The sequence below is a fragment of the Apium graveolens genome, chromosome 9 (assembly GCF_009905375.1).
Source record: "Apium graveolens cultivar Ventura chromosome 9, ASM990537v1, whole genome shotgun sequence".
In the NCBI taxonomy this organism is placed as follows: domain Eukaryota; kingdom Viridiplantae; phylum Streptophyta; class Magnoliopsida; order Apiales; family Apiaceae; genus Apium; species Apium graveolens.
Genome location: NC_133655.1, coordinates 11,316,627 through 11,334,025, shown reverse-complemented (window position 1 = coordinate 11,334,025; position 17,399 = coordinate 11,316,627). Strand labels below are relative to the sequence as shown.

General features: G+C 33.7%; 1 protein-coding gene and 1 long non-coding RNA gene across 2 annotated transcripts; both read left to right on the top strand.

The window, feature by feature from the left end:
- The first annotated feature begins 2,920 nt into the window (after positions 1-2,920).
- On the top strand, positions 2,921-17,060 carry LOC141687279 (trafficking protein particle complex II-specific subunit 120 homolog). Its single transcript, XM_074492494.1, has 10 exons — positions 2,921-3,500; positions 4,452-4,658; positions 4,819-5,001; positions 5,526-5,635; positions 5,776-5,835; positions 6,876-7,164; positions 8,903-9,195; positions 10,631-11,505; positions 12,519-13,457; positions 16,232-17,060. Exons 1-10 carry the CDS (start codon positions 3,090-3,092, stop codon positions 16,450-16,452), a joined length of 3,588 nt encoding a protein of 1,195 aa, XP_074348595.1. The 5' UTR covers positions 2,921-3,089; the 3' UTR covers positions 16,453-17,060.
- LOC141687280 (uncharacterized) lies at positions 5,845-6,537 on the top strand. Its single transcript, XR_012560982.1, has 2 exons — positions 5,845-5,983; positions 6,148-6,537. It is a non-coding gene; the product is annotated as an uncharacterized LOC141687280 (long non-coding RNA).
- Positions 17,061-17,399: the final 339 nt, after the last annotated feature.

Here is a 17,399-nt window from a genome sequence, read left to right as displayed (position 1 = left end):
ACTGTTCCCAAATGATGAGTTGTCAACATATTATTGGATATTTACTCATAAATGAAATGAGTCCATAGTATGTTGATATGAATTTCACAAATTAAAATATGACACATGCCATTTTGGAATACTGATTGAAAAATACCTTGAATAATGAAACTGAGGAAGTTTTTTTACTATCAACCACCACACACTCAACCAGCGCTAAGCAAGCAAAAAAAAGGTCCATCAAAGAAATTTTTACTTGAAAAAGGGTATGTTACTTTAATCCGGTTAGCTAAACTTGAGCATGGACCCGGTGCAAGGTAACAATGAGACACAAAGTACTTACTGGAATAGAATTTGGAGTTATTTTCATGAACACAAAAATTTTGAAATTTATCGAAAGCCTACGTCGTTATTAAATACTTAAGAATACAGCTTTATCGCACAACGTATTTAATTTTTGATATAAGGATGAAGTAAATTTTGATAATTTTTAATGTTTTTTACATTAAGTTAATTATCACTATAAAGTCTGGTAAGTTCAAGTGTAAGGCAAACACATAATTTGATTTTGAGCAAGAAAAATAAAAAAATCACACATTCATCCCCCTATTTCTGCATTTCATACCTAAGGGTACGCTCATGGACATGTGCATGATGGCTGATGCGGAATACGAAAGTGCGCATCAACTGCGCATCACCTTGATGCAATATTTTCAATGGGTATTTTGAATCAAATTTTTAAAAAGTGATAAAAAGAAACTTGAAAATTGAAAAGAGAAATTCTAGAGTCCCAAAATTCATTTCCGAAACCGTTCCTGTTGTCAACATATTATTGGATTTATACTCGTAAATGAAATAAGCCCATAGTATGTTAATATGAATTTCACAAAATAAAAGATGACAAATGTCATTTTGGAAGAGTAATTGGCAGTTTGTAACCCACTTTTTATTTTCATTTTTGCGATTTAGGTCTACATTATTTTTTCTGTCAACATGCACCTTATAAAATTAATTTTGCTTCTATTTGCACCCCATTGACGATTTTCCATCCAAGATGACCGTTAAGTTTAATGGACGCGGGGGCATTTCAGTAAATTACTAATTAAAACAAAAGAAAATAAGAGTAATTGACACTTTGTAACCCATTTTTTTGGGCGTCTCTTCAATTTGGGTCTATATTATGTTTCCTTCCAAGTTGCCCCTTTAACTTTGAATTTCGCTTTGTTTTACACCCCTAGATCGTTTTTAACTTTTATATCTGGGGTAAAATCGGAAATTTCTGGTATTCAAGAATAAATTATCGAATCTTTCGATTTCCCAATCCAAACCTACAAATACATACATGAATCGTTTGCAAATAGGGTGAGCAAAACTGAACCGAAACTGAAAAGCCGAATCGAACCGTACTAATTCGGTTTGGTCCGGTTTTGGACCGAACAGATCAATTTTATTTTTTATTTTTTAAAATTGCATTAAATTTTTCTAACCAAACAACATAAAATCTAAAATATAATTAAAGTAAGGTGATCTGTAGAGATGTAGGAGTGTATAAATATAATTAAAAATTAAAATTTAAAAATTATGACTATAATTTTTAAGAAATATGTAAAATATATAATATAAAAGTATAGTATTTATGATTTGGTATATTCAGTCTATTCGGTCCGGACCGAAATATTTTTTAAAAGAACCGGACCGAACCGAATTTTATTTCGGTCTATTTGGTCCGGACTGAATAGAACGAATTTCTAAAAAATCAAGACCGAACAGAACCGAATTAGTACGGTACAGTTCGGTTCAGTTTTATAGTTTCAGTTCGATTTTGCTCAGCCCTATTTGTAATCGATTCATATATTATTTGTTGGTTTGGACTGGAAAATCTAAGGATCCGGCGATTTGTTCTTGGAGACTAGAAATCTCCGATTTTACTCCTGATATAAAAGTTAAAAACGCTACAGGGGTGCAAAATAAAACGAAATTCAAAGTTAAAGGTGCAACTTACTTGCAAGGAAACATAATATAATCCCGAATTGAAAAAACGCTCAAAGAAATGTGTTACAAAGTGCCAATTACTATTATGTTCTTCTATTTTAATTAGTAATTTAATGAAATGCCCCCGCTTCCGTTAAAGTTAACGGTCATCTTTGATGGAAAGTCGTAATGGGGTGCAAATAGATTCAAAATTAATTTTATGGGGTGTAAGTTGAGAGAGAAAATAACGTAGACACAAATCGGAAAAATGAAAATAAAAGTAAGTTACAAACTGCCAATTACTTTAAATACTCCATTTTGGAATAATGATTGGAAAATATTTTAAATACGTAACATTGCTGAATTCAAAATGTGAGTGTTTTATTTACGGGTTAAATATCAAAGTTGTCACTCAACTGAAGGTCATATAACAATTTAATCATTAAAATAAACGAGGTATCATTTAAATTATTAAAATCATAATAAATATCAAACAAATACTTCAGAATATGTGTTTGAAAATTAAAATTATTTTTATGAAATATATATATACATTTTTCTTAAATCATATTACAACCATAAAAAAACTTATGAATTATAGTATTTTAGATAATATAATGATATTTATAAAATTAATCTACTAATTATTTTTATTAAAATAAAAAACAACTACAAAATTAAAAATCAATAGTAGATTAATTTCTAAAAATCTCGCTATATTATCTGAAATACTATAATTCATATATTTTTATTTGGTTGTAGTACTATTAAATAAAAGTACAGAGAACACCATAAAAATAAATTTTAGTTTTCGCCGTGTATTTAGAGTTATTTGTTTAATATTTATTTTGATTTTAATGGTTAAATGATTAAATGACAAACTTTGATATTTGCAACCCAAAAATTAAGTATAAGTAAATTACGGGTGCATATTTGCAACACAAAATTCAAAAACAAAAAACTCGAATGTAAAAAAGAATACACTATTACACGCGCGCGTTGTTGATGCCATTTCCGGAACACTTTCCAGTAGCAATAGAGCAATAACTCCCACACCTCACAGAGAGAGACGAGAGAGATTCGAGAGAGAGAGAGAGAGCGAGAGAGATTCGATAGAGACGGAGAGATATTAGACTAAAATGGAACCAGACGTGAGCATCGAGACAAGCTGTATGATCCGAATCGCCGTACTCCCAATCGGCGAAATCACACCATCTCAATTCCGCGATTACGTCTCTATGCTCGATCGCCACCACAAGATCGATCTCTCTACAATCAATTCATTCTACACCGAGCATCAAAAATCTCCTTTTTCTCATCAACCGTGGGAATCCGGTAGTCTCCGATTCAAGTTCATGATCGGTGGATCTCCGCCTAGTCCGTGGGAGGATTTTCAATCGAATCGGAAAATTCACGCGGTTATCGGCATTTGTCATTGTCCGTCTTCGCCTGATCTCGATTCGGTTGTCGAGCAGTTCCAGGTTGCGTGTAAGGCGTATGCTGCTTCGATTGTGCATCGCTGTTTCGCGTTTTGTCCTGCTGATTCGCAGGTGATGGTTTTGTGTTTCTAGGGTTTGTTTGTTGGCGTTTGTGTTGAATGTGTTGTTGTGAAGTTGTTCTGGTGTGGAATGGTGCATTTGTGCGTAATTTAATAGGTTTTGTAGATTGATGCTATTTTAGTTTCTAGGGTTTATTTATTGGTGTTTATGTTGAATGTGTAGTTTTGAACTTGTTTTGGCGTGGAATGCTGCATTTGTGCATAATATGATAGGTTTGATTGATGTTATTCAATTTCTAGGAACTTGTTCTGGTGTGAAATGGTGCATTTGTGTGTAATTTGATAGGTTTCCGTTTCGTAGATTGATGCTATTCAATTTCTAGGTTATTTTTTTCGAGAGCAATTTTAAGGGTTTATTACTTAATGTTAATGTGCAAGGGTGTAGCGGTAAAAAATTTAATAGGTTTTAGTTCGAAGATCGGCTGATTGATGCTTTCTTCAGTTTATAAGGTTGAAGTTCTAGGGTTGGTACATTGATATTATTCTAATTTCTAGGTTATTAATCAAAAATTGTTTTGAGAGCATTGTTATGACCTTATTTTTTTGGTGTGCGACAGTGCAGCAGTTCTAAATTGTTTAATTATTGTTTTGAAATCATTATCATGTCCTTATTTGGATGTGCAAGGGTGCATCTGCACAGATTTTGACATGTTTTAGTTCTAACATTGCCTAAATAATGTTAGTTGATAACCAGATTATGTAAATTAGGATTTTTTAGGCACACTGTTGCTATTTTGTTAATTTCAAAATTTGGCGGCTATAGTTAATCTACGTTAATAGTTCCCGTGCCATCAAAGAATCAGGGCTTAACCAACTAAAAAAATGACAGTCTGATGATTCTGTAGTATAATTATATTATAAATTGAACTATTCTTATGCAGTTCAATTCCATTACTTCATATTCTACTATTCAGTTCTCAATACATTGCTTAATTTTGAGCAGCTGGAGCACGACAGTAAAAAAGTAGGTAGCTTGATCATGTTTCCACCAGCTGATCGACAGACTCTGGAATTTCACTTACAAACGATTGTGCAAGATATTGCTGCTTCTTTGTTGATGGGATTTGAGGACTATGTCCTTAAAGCAGAATCTGGTGGAACAATTTTGAAGACACCTTTAGATTCCCAAGCCAGTCTCGGTTCAGAGGAGGTTTATATTTTAGGTCTCCTGAAGCTTTGATTTTGTATTTGTTTGTTTTATCACTTCTCATAAATCTCAAGCTGTTTTATCACTTCTCATAAATCTCAAGCAGTGACTTTCCAGATACTGCATGTTTTTGTTAGAAATGTCTGACATGGTCATAATGCAGGTAATCAAGGCAAAGAAACGGAGACTTGGCCGTGCACAAAAAACAATAGGAGATTATTGTCTATTGTCAGGATCACCTGTTGATGCCAATGCCCATTATTCTACTTCCTTGGAACTTGCCAGGTTGACTGGGGATTATTTTTGGTATGCGGGCGCCCTAGAGGGTAGTGTTTGTGCATTGTTGGTAAGCATCCTCTATATAAAATCAAGATTTCAATCTATAAATAGGATTGGATATGGATCATCTTATTCTATGATGTTGTTATATTTTGTATACATGTAAATTTTGTGTGGTGCTGCACATTAGGCATGACTGAGAACCTGTGCAGGATTATTAGCAATATTTCTATGTTATCAGTGGCTCCGTGCATGTTCCTAAATGCATCCTTGCATCTATATGCTTATTTGAAATGTATATGGTATATAGGGGGTCCATCTACATTTGTTTTCTGTGTGTATCTTGGAAGTGCTAAAGATACATCTTATACAAAGTACTTGTTTTGAAGTTGCTATATGATGTTTTTACTATATTGTATATTCCAGTTGGTAATTGAGGATATTTACAAAGTACATGCATTATATTTGGATATGAATTTAAATGTTTATGATGTGTGATTCGTTACATTACAATATTTGGAAATCGCTTGAACTTTTAGATTATGAATAAATCACAAGTTCATGCATTTACCTTGCGCGTATCACTCGCAGATAGATAGAATGGGACAACAGGATTCTGCTGTAGAGGATGAGGTCCGGTATCGATACAATAGTGTCATCTTGCACTACAGGAAGTCATTTATTCAAGAAAACGCTCAAAGGTACATATGTTTAATGTTTTTTTTGCCATTTCAGAGCTTATATCTGAAGCTTCCAACTGTTCAATGAAAATCTACTACATGTTTCCATTACACTTGAAAATTCTTTGATGGTTGTTTTTTTTTTGGTGATTTTGCTGCAGAGTGTCTCCCCTAAGCTTTGAACTTGAGGCCACCTTAAAACTGGCAAGGTTTCTTAGCAGGTAGACATGTTAAAATTTCTGTATTACATAAATTATAAAGTTCTTTTTTACCTTAGAGTTATCATGTCTTCAGATACTTTTATCCAAAGTACACCTTGCAAGTTGTAGAAAAAAGATACAAGAAGATGCTTGTGGTGAGGCCCTGAGGGTAATAATCCTCTTTCCAAGCCAAACTACAAACAAAAAATAAATCACTGAAAGTACCTCATTACTATACAAAATTTAAACTAGAAGCCATATGTTCAAACTTAACGAACGGAAATAAACTTCTTCTAGACTTGTTTTAGGTTATAAGCTATCTTCCCTTTTTAGGTTTTCGGATGATTATATAGTTATGTAAGTGGAGGGGAGAGCAAGGGATTGAACCATGGCCTTGGTGATCGGAGAGGAGTGCGAGTGTCTCACAACTAGGCTAAACGCTCAACCTCAGTACTAATTACTTTTAAAGCCAGGTTCAGGCTTTCCCTTTTGGCTCGTTTGATCTTAGGCACGATTCGACTAGTGATCAAAAGCTCAAGCTTGGTTCAGCTTACAACTCTAGATGGGAAGATCATGTCCTTTGAATGCTGTCGATACAGGCCTACAGCAAATCAGATTATATATACATATTGTTGACTAGTTATTCTAAAACCTTTTTGTGGTCCCTGTTAATTCTACATAATGATTTCACGAAATTGTATTTTTATATAATTCTACCTTCGACTACTTTTGTTCATTACTCTCCTCTCCCGATATATAGAATTTATATTTATCATGACCTTGTTACAGGAAGTTATTTCTTCGACACCAGTTAACATGAAGTCTCTGGATAGAGAGCACGATATTGTTACATTAATTACAGTCTATACAATTCCTATTATTTCATGGTATTATCAAAAGCCACTGTTGTCTGTTAGCCAAGATTGCCGGGTTTTGTTTCAATGGATGTGATTTTTGATTATCTGATTTTAAACTATACATTGGCGAATTTCAAAATGGGTTCCTCAACTAAGAGCATACATCTTCTGAATTTCTTTTGTGACTTTTTATGGTCCTTACAGAAGAGTGCAGGCCAAAGAGGTTGTTGAGTTGCTGACTGCTGCTGCTGATGGTGGCAAATCATTAATCGACGCCAGCGATAGACTTATATTATACATTGAAATAGCTCGTTTATTTGGAACTATAGGTTATCACCGGAAAGCTGCATTTTTTTCAAGGCAGGTGGCCCAGCTATACATGCAGCAAGAAAATCGTTTAGCTGCTACTAGTGCTATGCAAGTGTTGGCAATGACTACCAAATCATATCGTGTTCAAAGTAGAGCTTCTATAGCAAAAAATCGTCCCCAATCTGTGAGTTTTATATTACTTGTGTGCCTTGGCCTGTTTGTTACTGCATCAATTTATTTATTTTATTTAGGATTAGAGGCTGCGGTGAATATTCAGTGTCCTGCTATGTGATGTTACATTTTTGAATTATTTATCAATTATCACGAGTGTAATACAAAGTTTTGAAGGACAACTTTTGCTTGACATGAAGCTCATCAGTAGAAACTCCGGTAAATTATAATATCCACATATACACTCCGCAGTGAAGGGTGGGGTCCAACCCTTATGGGAGGACATGTTATTTATTAGTTATCACTTCTCTTATTTCTGAAATTCAGGAATAAATTCTGAAGGTGGTACTCGTTTATATAAATGTGGCATGGTTATCTAGCAAAATCGATAGATTATTTGCACTTGGGCCATGTATCTCATAGAACAGTAGAGCAAGCACGATGCAATATGACCATTTTGACAACCCAACAGAACTTAGTTATTAACAGAAATTCAATGGAGTTAAATCCTTTCCTAAATACTTGAAATCTAGTATCCAATGACTTCTTCTGAAAAGTAGGTGTTGGGGAAAATTACCAAATGCTTCTTATATATCTTTGACAAAAAAATAATTAAAAATTAACAAAATTACTTCTGCTCGAGTAGTAACATAACATGATGAACTGAAAAAATCACACAAATAGATTTTTAATCATGTATTTTCTAATTACATGCGGGTTCATTTGATACTTGGATGTGCAACAATAGTAGGGTTTCAGGGGTTAATTACTTTTACTTTGCTATAAGACACACTGTAGTTAATGTAAGGTTTGATTTGTGTTGTGTCTCTGCTGCTTCCAGACAGCTGTTGTCAATTTATCTTTTGTTCAGTGTCATTGGTGGCCATTCCCCAGACACTCATAGCACTGCAGGAGAAACCATCGTTATGTCATATTATTAGTCCACAGAGTATGTCTTTTAGTCATTGCGTTACTATTACCCATGCCATAAGCTACTGAACTAGTGATGAAATCCTAAGAGGCCACCATAGATACCGAACACAAGTGATAACCATTGAAGATAATTTGTTCAATCTATTAATTTGATATCATTTTTAACACATGTCCCGGGATCTAGGATAGACAGCATTGGTTGGAGAATATACCCTGTAGTTGGTGGGTTATGTAGTTGGTAGTATGATATTTACAAAAATTGTAACACTGATTATATTGGAGGGGGTGTCAGGAATAGACAGTTATGCATATTATTATTATTATTATAATTAGTAATTGATACTAGTAGTAGTAGTAGTAACTGTTACTAAGGGTACTATGGTCTTTCTGTATGACCTGAGTAGTATAAATAGTATGGAGAATTCGTAATTCAGTTATATTGAATCTATCAGAAAATGGAAATGTTTTCCACCAATCCTTTCTCTTTCTAATTTCTGTACTTTCTCTCTCTATAACTGATTTCTGCATCTCTCTAGGGTTTCTCTCTCTCTAGAAACTATCATACTACTGCTAATTTCTTACATTTTAGCTTAAATTTCTTAGATTGCTACCTGTTTTCCTGTTCTCTATAATCAGAAACACCCAAAACAATATAAAACTTCAGAAAATACAAGTCAGAAACCTCAGTTCCTGACAGGGTGGGTATTGTAGGTTTCCTTTTTGTATCACGTGAGAGTAGTATATCTTTCTTTCTGTCTGTCAGTTTGACGGACACTTCAAGCCATTATAATTTATTTTTGAAATTTGGTGTTTTTAAGGAAATTGATTCAGACCAGGCTGACAATAGCAAAATGCATCATCATTTGGTAGTCTCATTATTCGAGTCCCAATGGAGCACCTTGCAGATGGTTGTGCTAAGAGAGATACTTCTTTCTGCTGTTCGTGCGGGAGATCCACTCACTGGTTGGAGTGCGGCAGCTCGTCTACTTAGATCTTATTATCCTTTAATCACTCCTGCTGGACAAAATGGTCTTGCTAGCGCTCTTGCAAATTCTGCTGAGAGGCTTCCTTCCGGAACTCGCTGCGCTGACCCCGCATTGCCCTTTATAAGGTATAGGCTGTAATTTACAATTTACTATAAGGTTCAATTTGGCATTTCTATTGTTTCCTTCATGGGCATATTTGTATATACAAATGTCTGCATATTTACACTGGACACTTCTGTTTGTTAAATAATTTATGGATCTTTATCTCAAAACGTTATCAGTGATGATTCAGAATGAAACACTTTTTCTCATCAAGATTACTCTTCCTGGCGTTTAGCTTGTTTCATTATTGTTTTTCGTATAATTGTGTCATTTCCTTTAAAATACTACGTATTCAACCCACTACTTTTTCCTAGAACAATAATCGACCCCATTAATGAAATGAAACTGTTTACTAGATATCAGACTTCTTACTGTGCTGTATCATGACGTGTTATTGTTTTGTATCGAATTTCCACTTAAAAGTTATACTACGTTTTAAACTGAGATTCCAGCGAAGCGTTTAGACTTTAGAGGGATGCAGATCCCCACCATCAGATTTCTTATAAAAACAGTACAAGTATATGACTATAAAATAGGAGGAAAGCAGAAAAGAAAAGACGATTGTACTTTGAGTTAAAAATTGTCCATTATTATATTCATTATTTTGGTTCTGAAGTCATAGTGGCAGACAGTCCTTTCATCAGTAAGGCTCTAAATGTTAGGAACAAATGAATATCTTTTTTTTTTGTTTTTTTTTGAATAAATGAAAATCTAATTATAATCATGAGCAGTTTTTGAAGTATATGTATCTATAGATGTGCATCCACTCGTTCAAACCAACAAAGCAACAAGAAGGATTTTTAAGTAAATATTAAGAATCATGCACACTGTACAGTACTTGTACTTGTAGTAGTTCTATTTCATGGTTGCCTCTAATTTGTCTAGGGCCCCAGATCAGTGGGCTCAGGCAGGCAACTCTAGAGTTCCGGCTGCCCAATCTCTGCTGCAACATGTTAGATTCAGCATTATTGGGAAGGATGAATTGTTGATAAGATTATGTGAAGATTTCCTATATGAAAATGAAATTAGTTGTTGATACATACCTAGTTGTTTCTGCGCAGTGCAATTCATCACATTTTCGTGTCTGCCTTCAAGATCTAAGTTGAGAGATTAATTTAGAAGAAGTAGGTAATGAAGGGATTTTTTTTATCATCTGGGCTTGAGAGCCATTGATACAATTAGGATATAATTTTCTGCCGAAAGGATTAAATTGTCCAGTTTTGTAGACATTGGGGGCTATATCGCAGTAATTTCCATATTAGTTTCATGTATACATATCTAAATGTTAAACATTTTTCCAATTTTTCAACATGCCAAAATAATTATCTTAATAATTTTGATGCTTCACATATCTGTTGCCAAGAGGACATAAGTTACATGATTAATTAATTTGCATAATGCTAAACATAAACTTCATGTGATACGTGACTATATTTCCATGTTTGCAAATGTTTCCAGGTTGCATTCTTTTCCTCTTCATAACTCGCAGATTGACATTATCAAACGCAATCCAGCTAGAGAGGATTGGTGGGCGGGATCTGCTCCGTCTGGACCTTTCATTTATACACCATTTAGCAAAGGAGAGTCAACTAATAATTGTAAGCAGGAGCTAATATGGATTATTGGGGAACCAGTGCACGTCTTGGTGGAATTGGCAAATCCTTGCGGTTTTAATCTCATTGTTGATAGTATATATCTTTCAGTGCATTCTAGCAATTTCGATGCTTTTCCTATCAGTGTAGATCTTCCTCCTAATTCCTCGAAAGTGATCATGCTATCAGGAATTCCAACCAAAGTGGGACAAGTAAAAATTCCTGGATGCATAGTTCATTGCTTTGGTGTTATTACCGAACATTTTTTTAAAGATGTTGATAACCTGCTTTTAGGAGCAGCACAAGGCCTTGTACTTTCTGATCCTTTCCGTTGCTGCGGATCTGGAAAGTTGAAAAATGTATCTGTTCCATTTATTACTGTGGTGCCCCCTCTACCATTGCTAGTATCTCATGTGGTAGGTGGTGATGGTGCTGTAATTTTATACGAAGGTGAGATACGTGAAATATGGATCAGTGTGGCTAATGCAGGCACAGTATCAGTTGAGCAGGCACATATATCATTATCAGGAAAAAATCAAGATTCTGTCATATCAATTGCTTATGAAGCTTTAAAGTCCGCGCTTCCTCTAAAACCCGGTGCAGAAGTGACCATACCAGTAACACTAAAAGCATGGCAGCTTAGTTCGGTGGATCTTGATAATTTAAACAGGAACTCTCATGGAAATCTAGTAAGGCAAGCAAAGGATGGAAGCAGCCCTTTGTTGACGATCCATTATGCTGGTAACTATCACATATATGTGCAGGATATATCATTACTAGTATTTGTCATTCTGGTATAATCTTAGAAACAAATATCTGAAAATTATCTCTAATGCCAGTTTTGAAGGCCCCAAAAAGATGTTTAGGGTTTTTTTATTATCATTAATTCATCACAGCTACTAATAGGAATGCAGTATTACTATGATATTTTCATATGTACAAGGGTATGATAGCTAGTACCTTGCACTCATGTACCTTTTACAATCTTCCTCGATCTATTTCGTATCGTATTTTTAAAGTTAGATCCTATGTGTAATAGGCATAAGGTGAATCTTTAGTCATATGTACTAATACCAAAATCATAAGGACCGTTAGACCTACCACTTTTGGATTACCCATATTTCGTGTTAAGAAAGGTCTGGGGTTCAAACCTTCTCAACTTCAATAAAAATTATATTTATAAAATTTATATATACATATGTATACATATGTTTTAATAAATATAAAAAAGTAATATGATTATATAATACACTATGTTTGTACAAATATTAAATTGAAATTTAATTAAAAAAAATCCTTGCACTCACACAAGTTGGCCAGATGGGATTAGAGGTGCCCAATTCATGACCAAATGGTCATGGATTTGACTCTCTTATCCGTCATGCCGGGGTTCATTTTCTGGAAACAGCCTCTTTAATCTCGAGTTAGGGTAAGGCTGTGTACATCCTACCATCCTTTTGAGAGAAATAAGTGGGTACCTTTCTCTTTCCTTTTCCCTTTACATAACATCACTTGAGAGATGTGTTATTTACATTCGGCTAGCACTAGTGTAGCCTAGATAACTTTTATCTTGATCATTTAAGCATTGCTATATTTGAATTGACGCCGTGACCTAGGCCAGATTGTTGGGACTCTACATTCACTGGGATTCTTTTGCACTTATGTGATGGAGATATCTAACTGAAAGTGAAAATGTGTCGTTATTAAGTTTCAATATATTGAGAGTTTTACTAATCTCCAGATCTTTTTTGCAGGATTACTCAACCCTGGGGAATCATCTGCATATGGGCGTCGCCTGGTGACCCCATTAAACATCTGTGTGTTGCAGGGCTTATCTTTTGTAAAAGCTGGTTTGCTTGCCATGGAAATTCCTGCACATGTTGGTGATAACTCTTCCCATGTAGCTCAGATGGATGGTGGCTTGACCGAGGTAGTCGACCGTTCTGAGAGTAAGAATGATAAATTGGTGAAAATTGATCCTTACAGAGGAAGCTGGGGTCTACGCTTTCTTGAACTTGAGTTGTCTAATCCAACTGACGTGGTCTTTGAGATTGGAGTGTCCGTCCAGCTAGAGAACTGTAATGATAAGAACACTGATTTGGATGATGGTGATATTGCGGAGTATGATTATCCTAAAACAAGAATTGACCGAGATTACACTGCACGTGTATTGATACCTCTGGAACATTTCAAACTACCAATTCTAGATGGTTCCTTTTTAATAAAAGATTATTCGCCCAATGCTCCTCCCAGCAGCAAAAGCCCAAACTTCTCAGAGAAGAATATGAAAGCCGAACTGAATGCTTCTATCAAGAACCTGATATCAAGAATCAAGGTAAGGTGGCAATCTGGACGCAATAGCTCTGGGGAATTAAATATCAAGGACACAATACAGGCAGCCCTTCAATCATCTGTAATGGATGTACTGCTACCAGATCCACTGACCTTTGGCTTTAGGATTGCCAAAAGTACTACAGAAGTTATTACAAGCCTCAATTCTTCTGAAGATTCTGACGTTCAAAACAACTCTTCTTCCTTTAAAGGTTCTATAGTGGCAAATGACATGACTCCTATGGAAGTTCTTGTTCGCAATAACACAAAGGATACAATCAAATTAAGTCTTAGTATTACATGCAGAGATGTAGCTGGAGAGAATTGTCTTGAAGGCAACAAGGCCACAGTTCTATGGGCAGGTCAGAGTCTACTTAACCTTTTTTTTGTCTAAGTAGCATATTTGTGGGTATATCTATGCATTTTCTGTATGGTCCAGATTTATGTTTAAATTTGGATAAGTATACTTTCTAGGTAGTTAATTATTTCATCTGATTTAACTTGCACCTACCAACTAGAACATAAACCTCATACAACTAGAACATAAACCTCAAAAGAATGATAATTAATAAGAAGTCATGACTGTGTATTACTGCTGGTGTACATGTAAATTTACATTACATGTAGAAGGCAAATTTAACTATAGCCTAGTGTATCTTGTATTTTTAACCATCCTTTATACTCTGTCTCCTGGTGTTGCTGTACATGGCCATTATTGTCTTTAATTAATAGCTGTCAAGATATGATGCCTAGTTGAGGAAAGAAGCTGGTTGGGGTAAATGTTGCGTGTGTCTTATCTTAGCCAGATAACGAGATATTACATACCCAAAACAAATATCTGTTTTGTGCAGATTAGATCTGAAAATTTGTTTTTTTTTTTTTTGTGAAAAAGATAAAATAAATAGGAATTGCTAGATTCAAATTTAAATTACCGGGTCAAACATCCATTAAAAAGATTTTTACTTTTAGTTTTGAAGGTTTTGAAATGGTAATACAAAACTGGGCATGCACTTCTAATTTTTAAACTTTGCTATTTCTTATCGATGACACTGATTGGGGATGGTATCGTTTGTATCTAGTTCTGTTGTGTTGGATATTTTCTTAAAATTACCTGAACTTAGTTGGGTTTTCCTTCAATATATATATATATATATATATATATATTTTTTTTTGAATAAAGTTTTCCTCCAATATTAATTTGTTGTCAGTCTGACACAACTCTCTCTAATCAGACAGGAACAACAACATGTGTGATTGGTCTAATTTGGATTTTGTGAATTTCTTTTGTTATGTTAGAACCAAAATCATATGGAAAAACCAATTTTTTCAGAAATATGGGCTGATTTAATTCATATGGTTATGGTTTAAAATTGGTTTTACCTTTATTTTGTATAAAATGTGTTTTTAAAATACCTTTAAACATTTTTTTTTGTTTTTTCTTCTAGAATTTAGATGCAAAATAATTTTTTTAAAAAGGACTTCAAGCTCAAGGAGTTCAACCATCTCAATTACTGTTAGTGTACACTTAAGTTTGCATGTATAGATGGGCATGGGGATGCATACATGCACATAAAGTTAATATGTATATATGCATACACTTATATATAAACAGGTATAGGTTTGTACTTTGTAGTGTATAAACCTATATTGACTTACATAGATACACATAGACTTGTGTGTGTTTTACCGGCTGTTTAGTCACAATAGTCAATAGTAGTACTTTCACTTATGAGGAAATTTGTACATGTATAAGTTTATATGATTTTTTTTTCACTAATTAGGCTTATATTTAGACTAGCCTAAAACTCGCGCTATGCACGGATTATTTTTAATATTACATATTTTTTTTGAATTTAATTTGAAGTAAAAATTTTAAATTATGAAACTTATTTATTTGAAATTTTCATAATATGATTTGATAATACTTATTAATATATACATAGGTGTATAAGTTAGTGATACTACAGTTTTAAAGAGTAATGTAATAATTGAAATCTATATTTTTATTGATATTTATAGGTGTGTTTACGAAAAATTATTATATTTAATTAAAAGGTAAATTTTAGCTGAGATCAATAGTATACGAATTGCCATTAGTATGTTAACCGACCAAATCCAACTAACTACATTCAGATTTATGTTAGTTTAATATGTATAAACTCGAATCAATAGTAAAATTTTATGTCAATGGCAAAAAATTTATGTTAGCTTGAAGCCTGTTATATCAACCAAATTCAGCCAATTATACTTACTACTTTGTTTAATTTTATTATAGCCCGGGGTGATTATTATTTTATTTTAGAGCAAATGGATAATATTTATTATTTTGTTTTAGTTTGATGACATTATATCGACCTCACAAATTTTCTTTCAAATTTTTATTTTGTTATAGTAATATTTATTATTTTATTTTAGCCCGATTCTTCAAATCCAACTAACTATATTAATTTTTTATTTATAATTGAATCAATAATATTTTTTTCCAGTCGGGTGAATTTTATATATTATTTTTGTTTTAACGAAAACCTTTAGACATATTATAATTCTGTTATAAATATTTATCTATTTATGGAAGTTTTTTATTTTAAATATTACTATAATTACGGTGACCAGACCGACTACCAACCAAACTTTCATTGTTTCGTTTTTAATATAATAGTATAGATGTGTGTGTCTCTCTCTTTATATATAACAATATTAGTGTAACCATAAGAAATTTACTTTGTTTGTAGTCTATATTCTTGTTTATTAGTCTATATGTGCACTTATATGTATACACTCATATAGATACACACATTTTTGTTATCATAGGTAGGCATACATATGTCAATATAATACAGTAATAGATCGCATATATATGGTTCTGTACGTGTGTGTGATTATGTCACAAACTAATTTAGGCTTCAAATGACAAGCTAGTGAATAGTATTTGTATTATTGTTAAATTTTGTTAATATATTTAGTATTTGTAGGTTTTGTAATAGTGATGTTGCTGCAGTCGTTTGATATAAGGAAAAAAGGGAGGGAAAATAAATAAACAATCCACACTAGTTTCTTGATGAACAATACTATGAATTTATACTATAGTCAATCTACAGACAAGTGTATTGATGAATCCAATTCCTTCTAAATTTAGGTTCTTTGAATGGTGTCAAAATGGAGGTACCTCCACTTCAGGAAATCAAGCATGCCTATTCCCTTTATTATATGGTCCCAGGCGAGTACACGCTCTTAGCTGCTGCTGTAATTGATGATGCTAGTGAAGTTCTTAGGGCCCGTGCAAAATGTAAATTGCCTGATGAACCTATCTTCTGTCGTGGGCCCCCATTTCATGTACGAGTCAACGGGACTTTGTAATTATCCCTCAAATGTAATAAAGATGAAATCAGGATGTTTTATAACAACTTCAGAGGTTGATTTGGGCATTGGCCTGGATGGAACTTGGATTTTGTTTTGCGAGGGAGGGGTCTGATCAACATCTGAACTCTGAAGTGATTCTTATTTATATCTCTTCTTTGAGTCCAGTTCTTGAAGATGGCTTAATCTATATACCTTTGCTTGTTATAAATTCAATCTGTATATCGTGGCACATCATCATCAACCGAAGACCTTACTTGTTAGAATTTCTCGAGCCTTTGTATGAGAAACTTGTAAAGTTTGTGCTTCTTCCCTTTGTTAGAAATTTGACTTTTATGTGAGAAGCTTCTGTGTTCTATTCCAGTGGTGATATATTTGATAGTTATTTGAATTAGCAAATCATTAGTGCACTGTTGTAAAATTATTGTTACACTGTTGTATAAATCTAGTGATACGTTGTTATGGGGCGGTACTACATAGGATACCACTTTTGCCGATACCACTTTTGCCGAAACTGGTTCAAGTTTCCAGGAGAAAGTCATGTTAGTTTTTCATTTAAGAGATTTTTTTTATTGTTAATGACAGTGTTACGAACATTTTTCACTGATTCTTTTGTTCTTTTCTGGACTTCTATACTTTCTACTATATGTTTAAGGAATGAAATATTCTGGGCTACTCATGTTTTTCTTTAAAACAAGATGGGTCTTGGTTTGTACAACAATTTGATATGTGCTTATGCTAGAATCTGAGTTCTGATATCTGATCGTAACTTGTGATACTGCTATGTTTACATAACCACAGTTGCATGAAACTTGAATGTGATTAGTGAGCAAGATGCAACGGTATTGCTGAATATAAATAAATCTCAAGTCTTCCTGCTTGGTATTACTGTTATAAATAGAAACCAGTTTTCCCATTTAGAATTGCTGCGGTAGATAGCAACACTG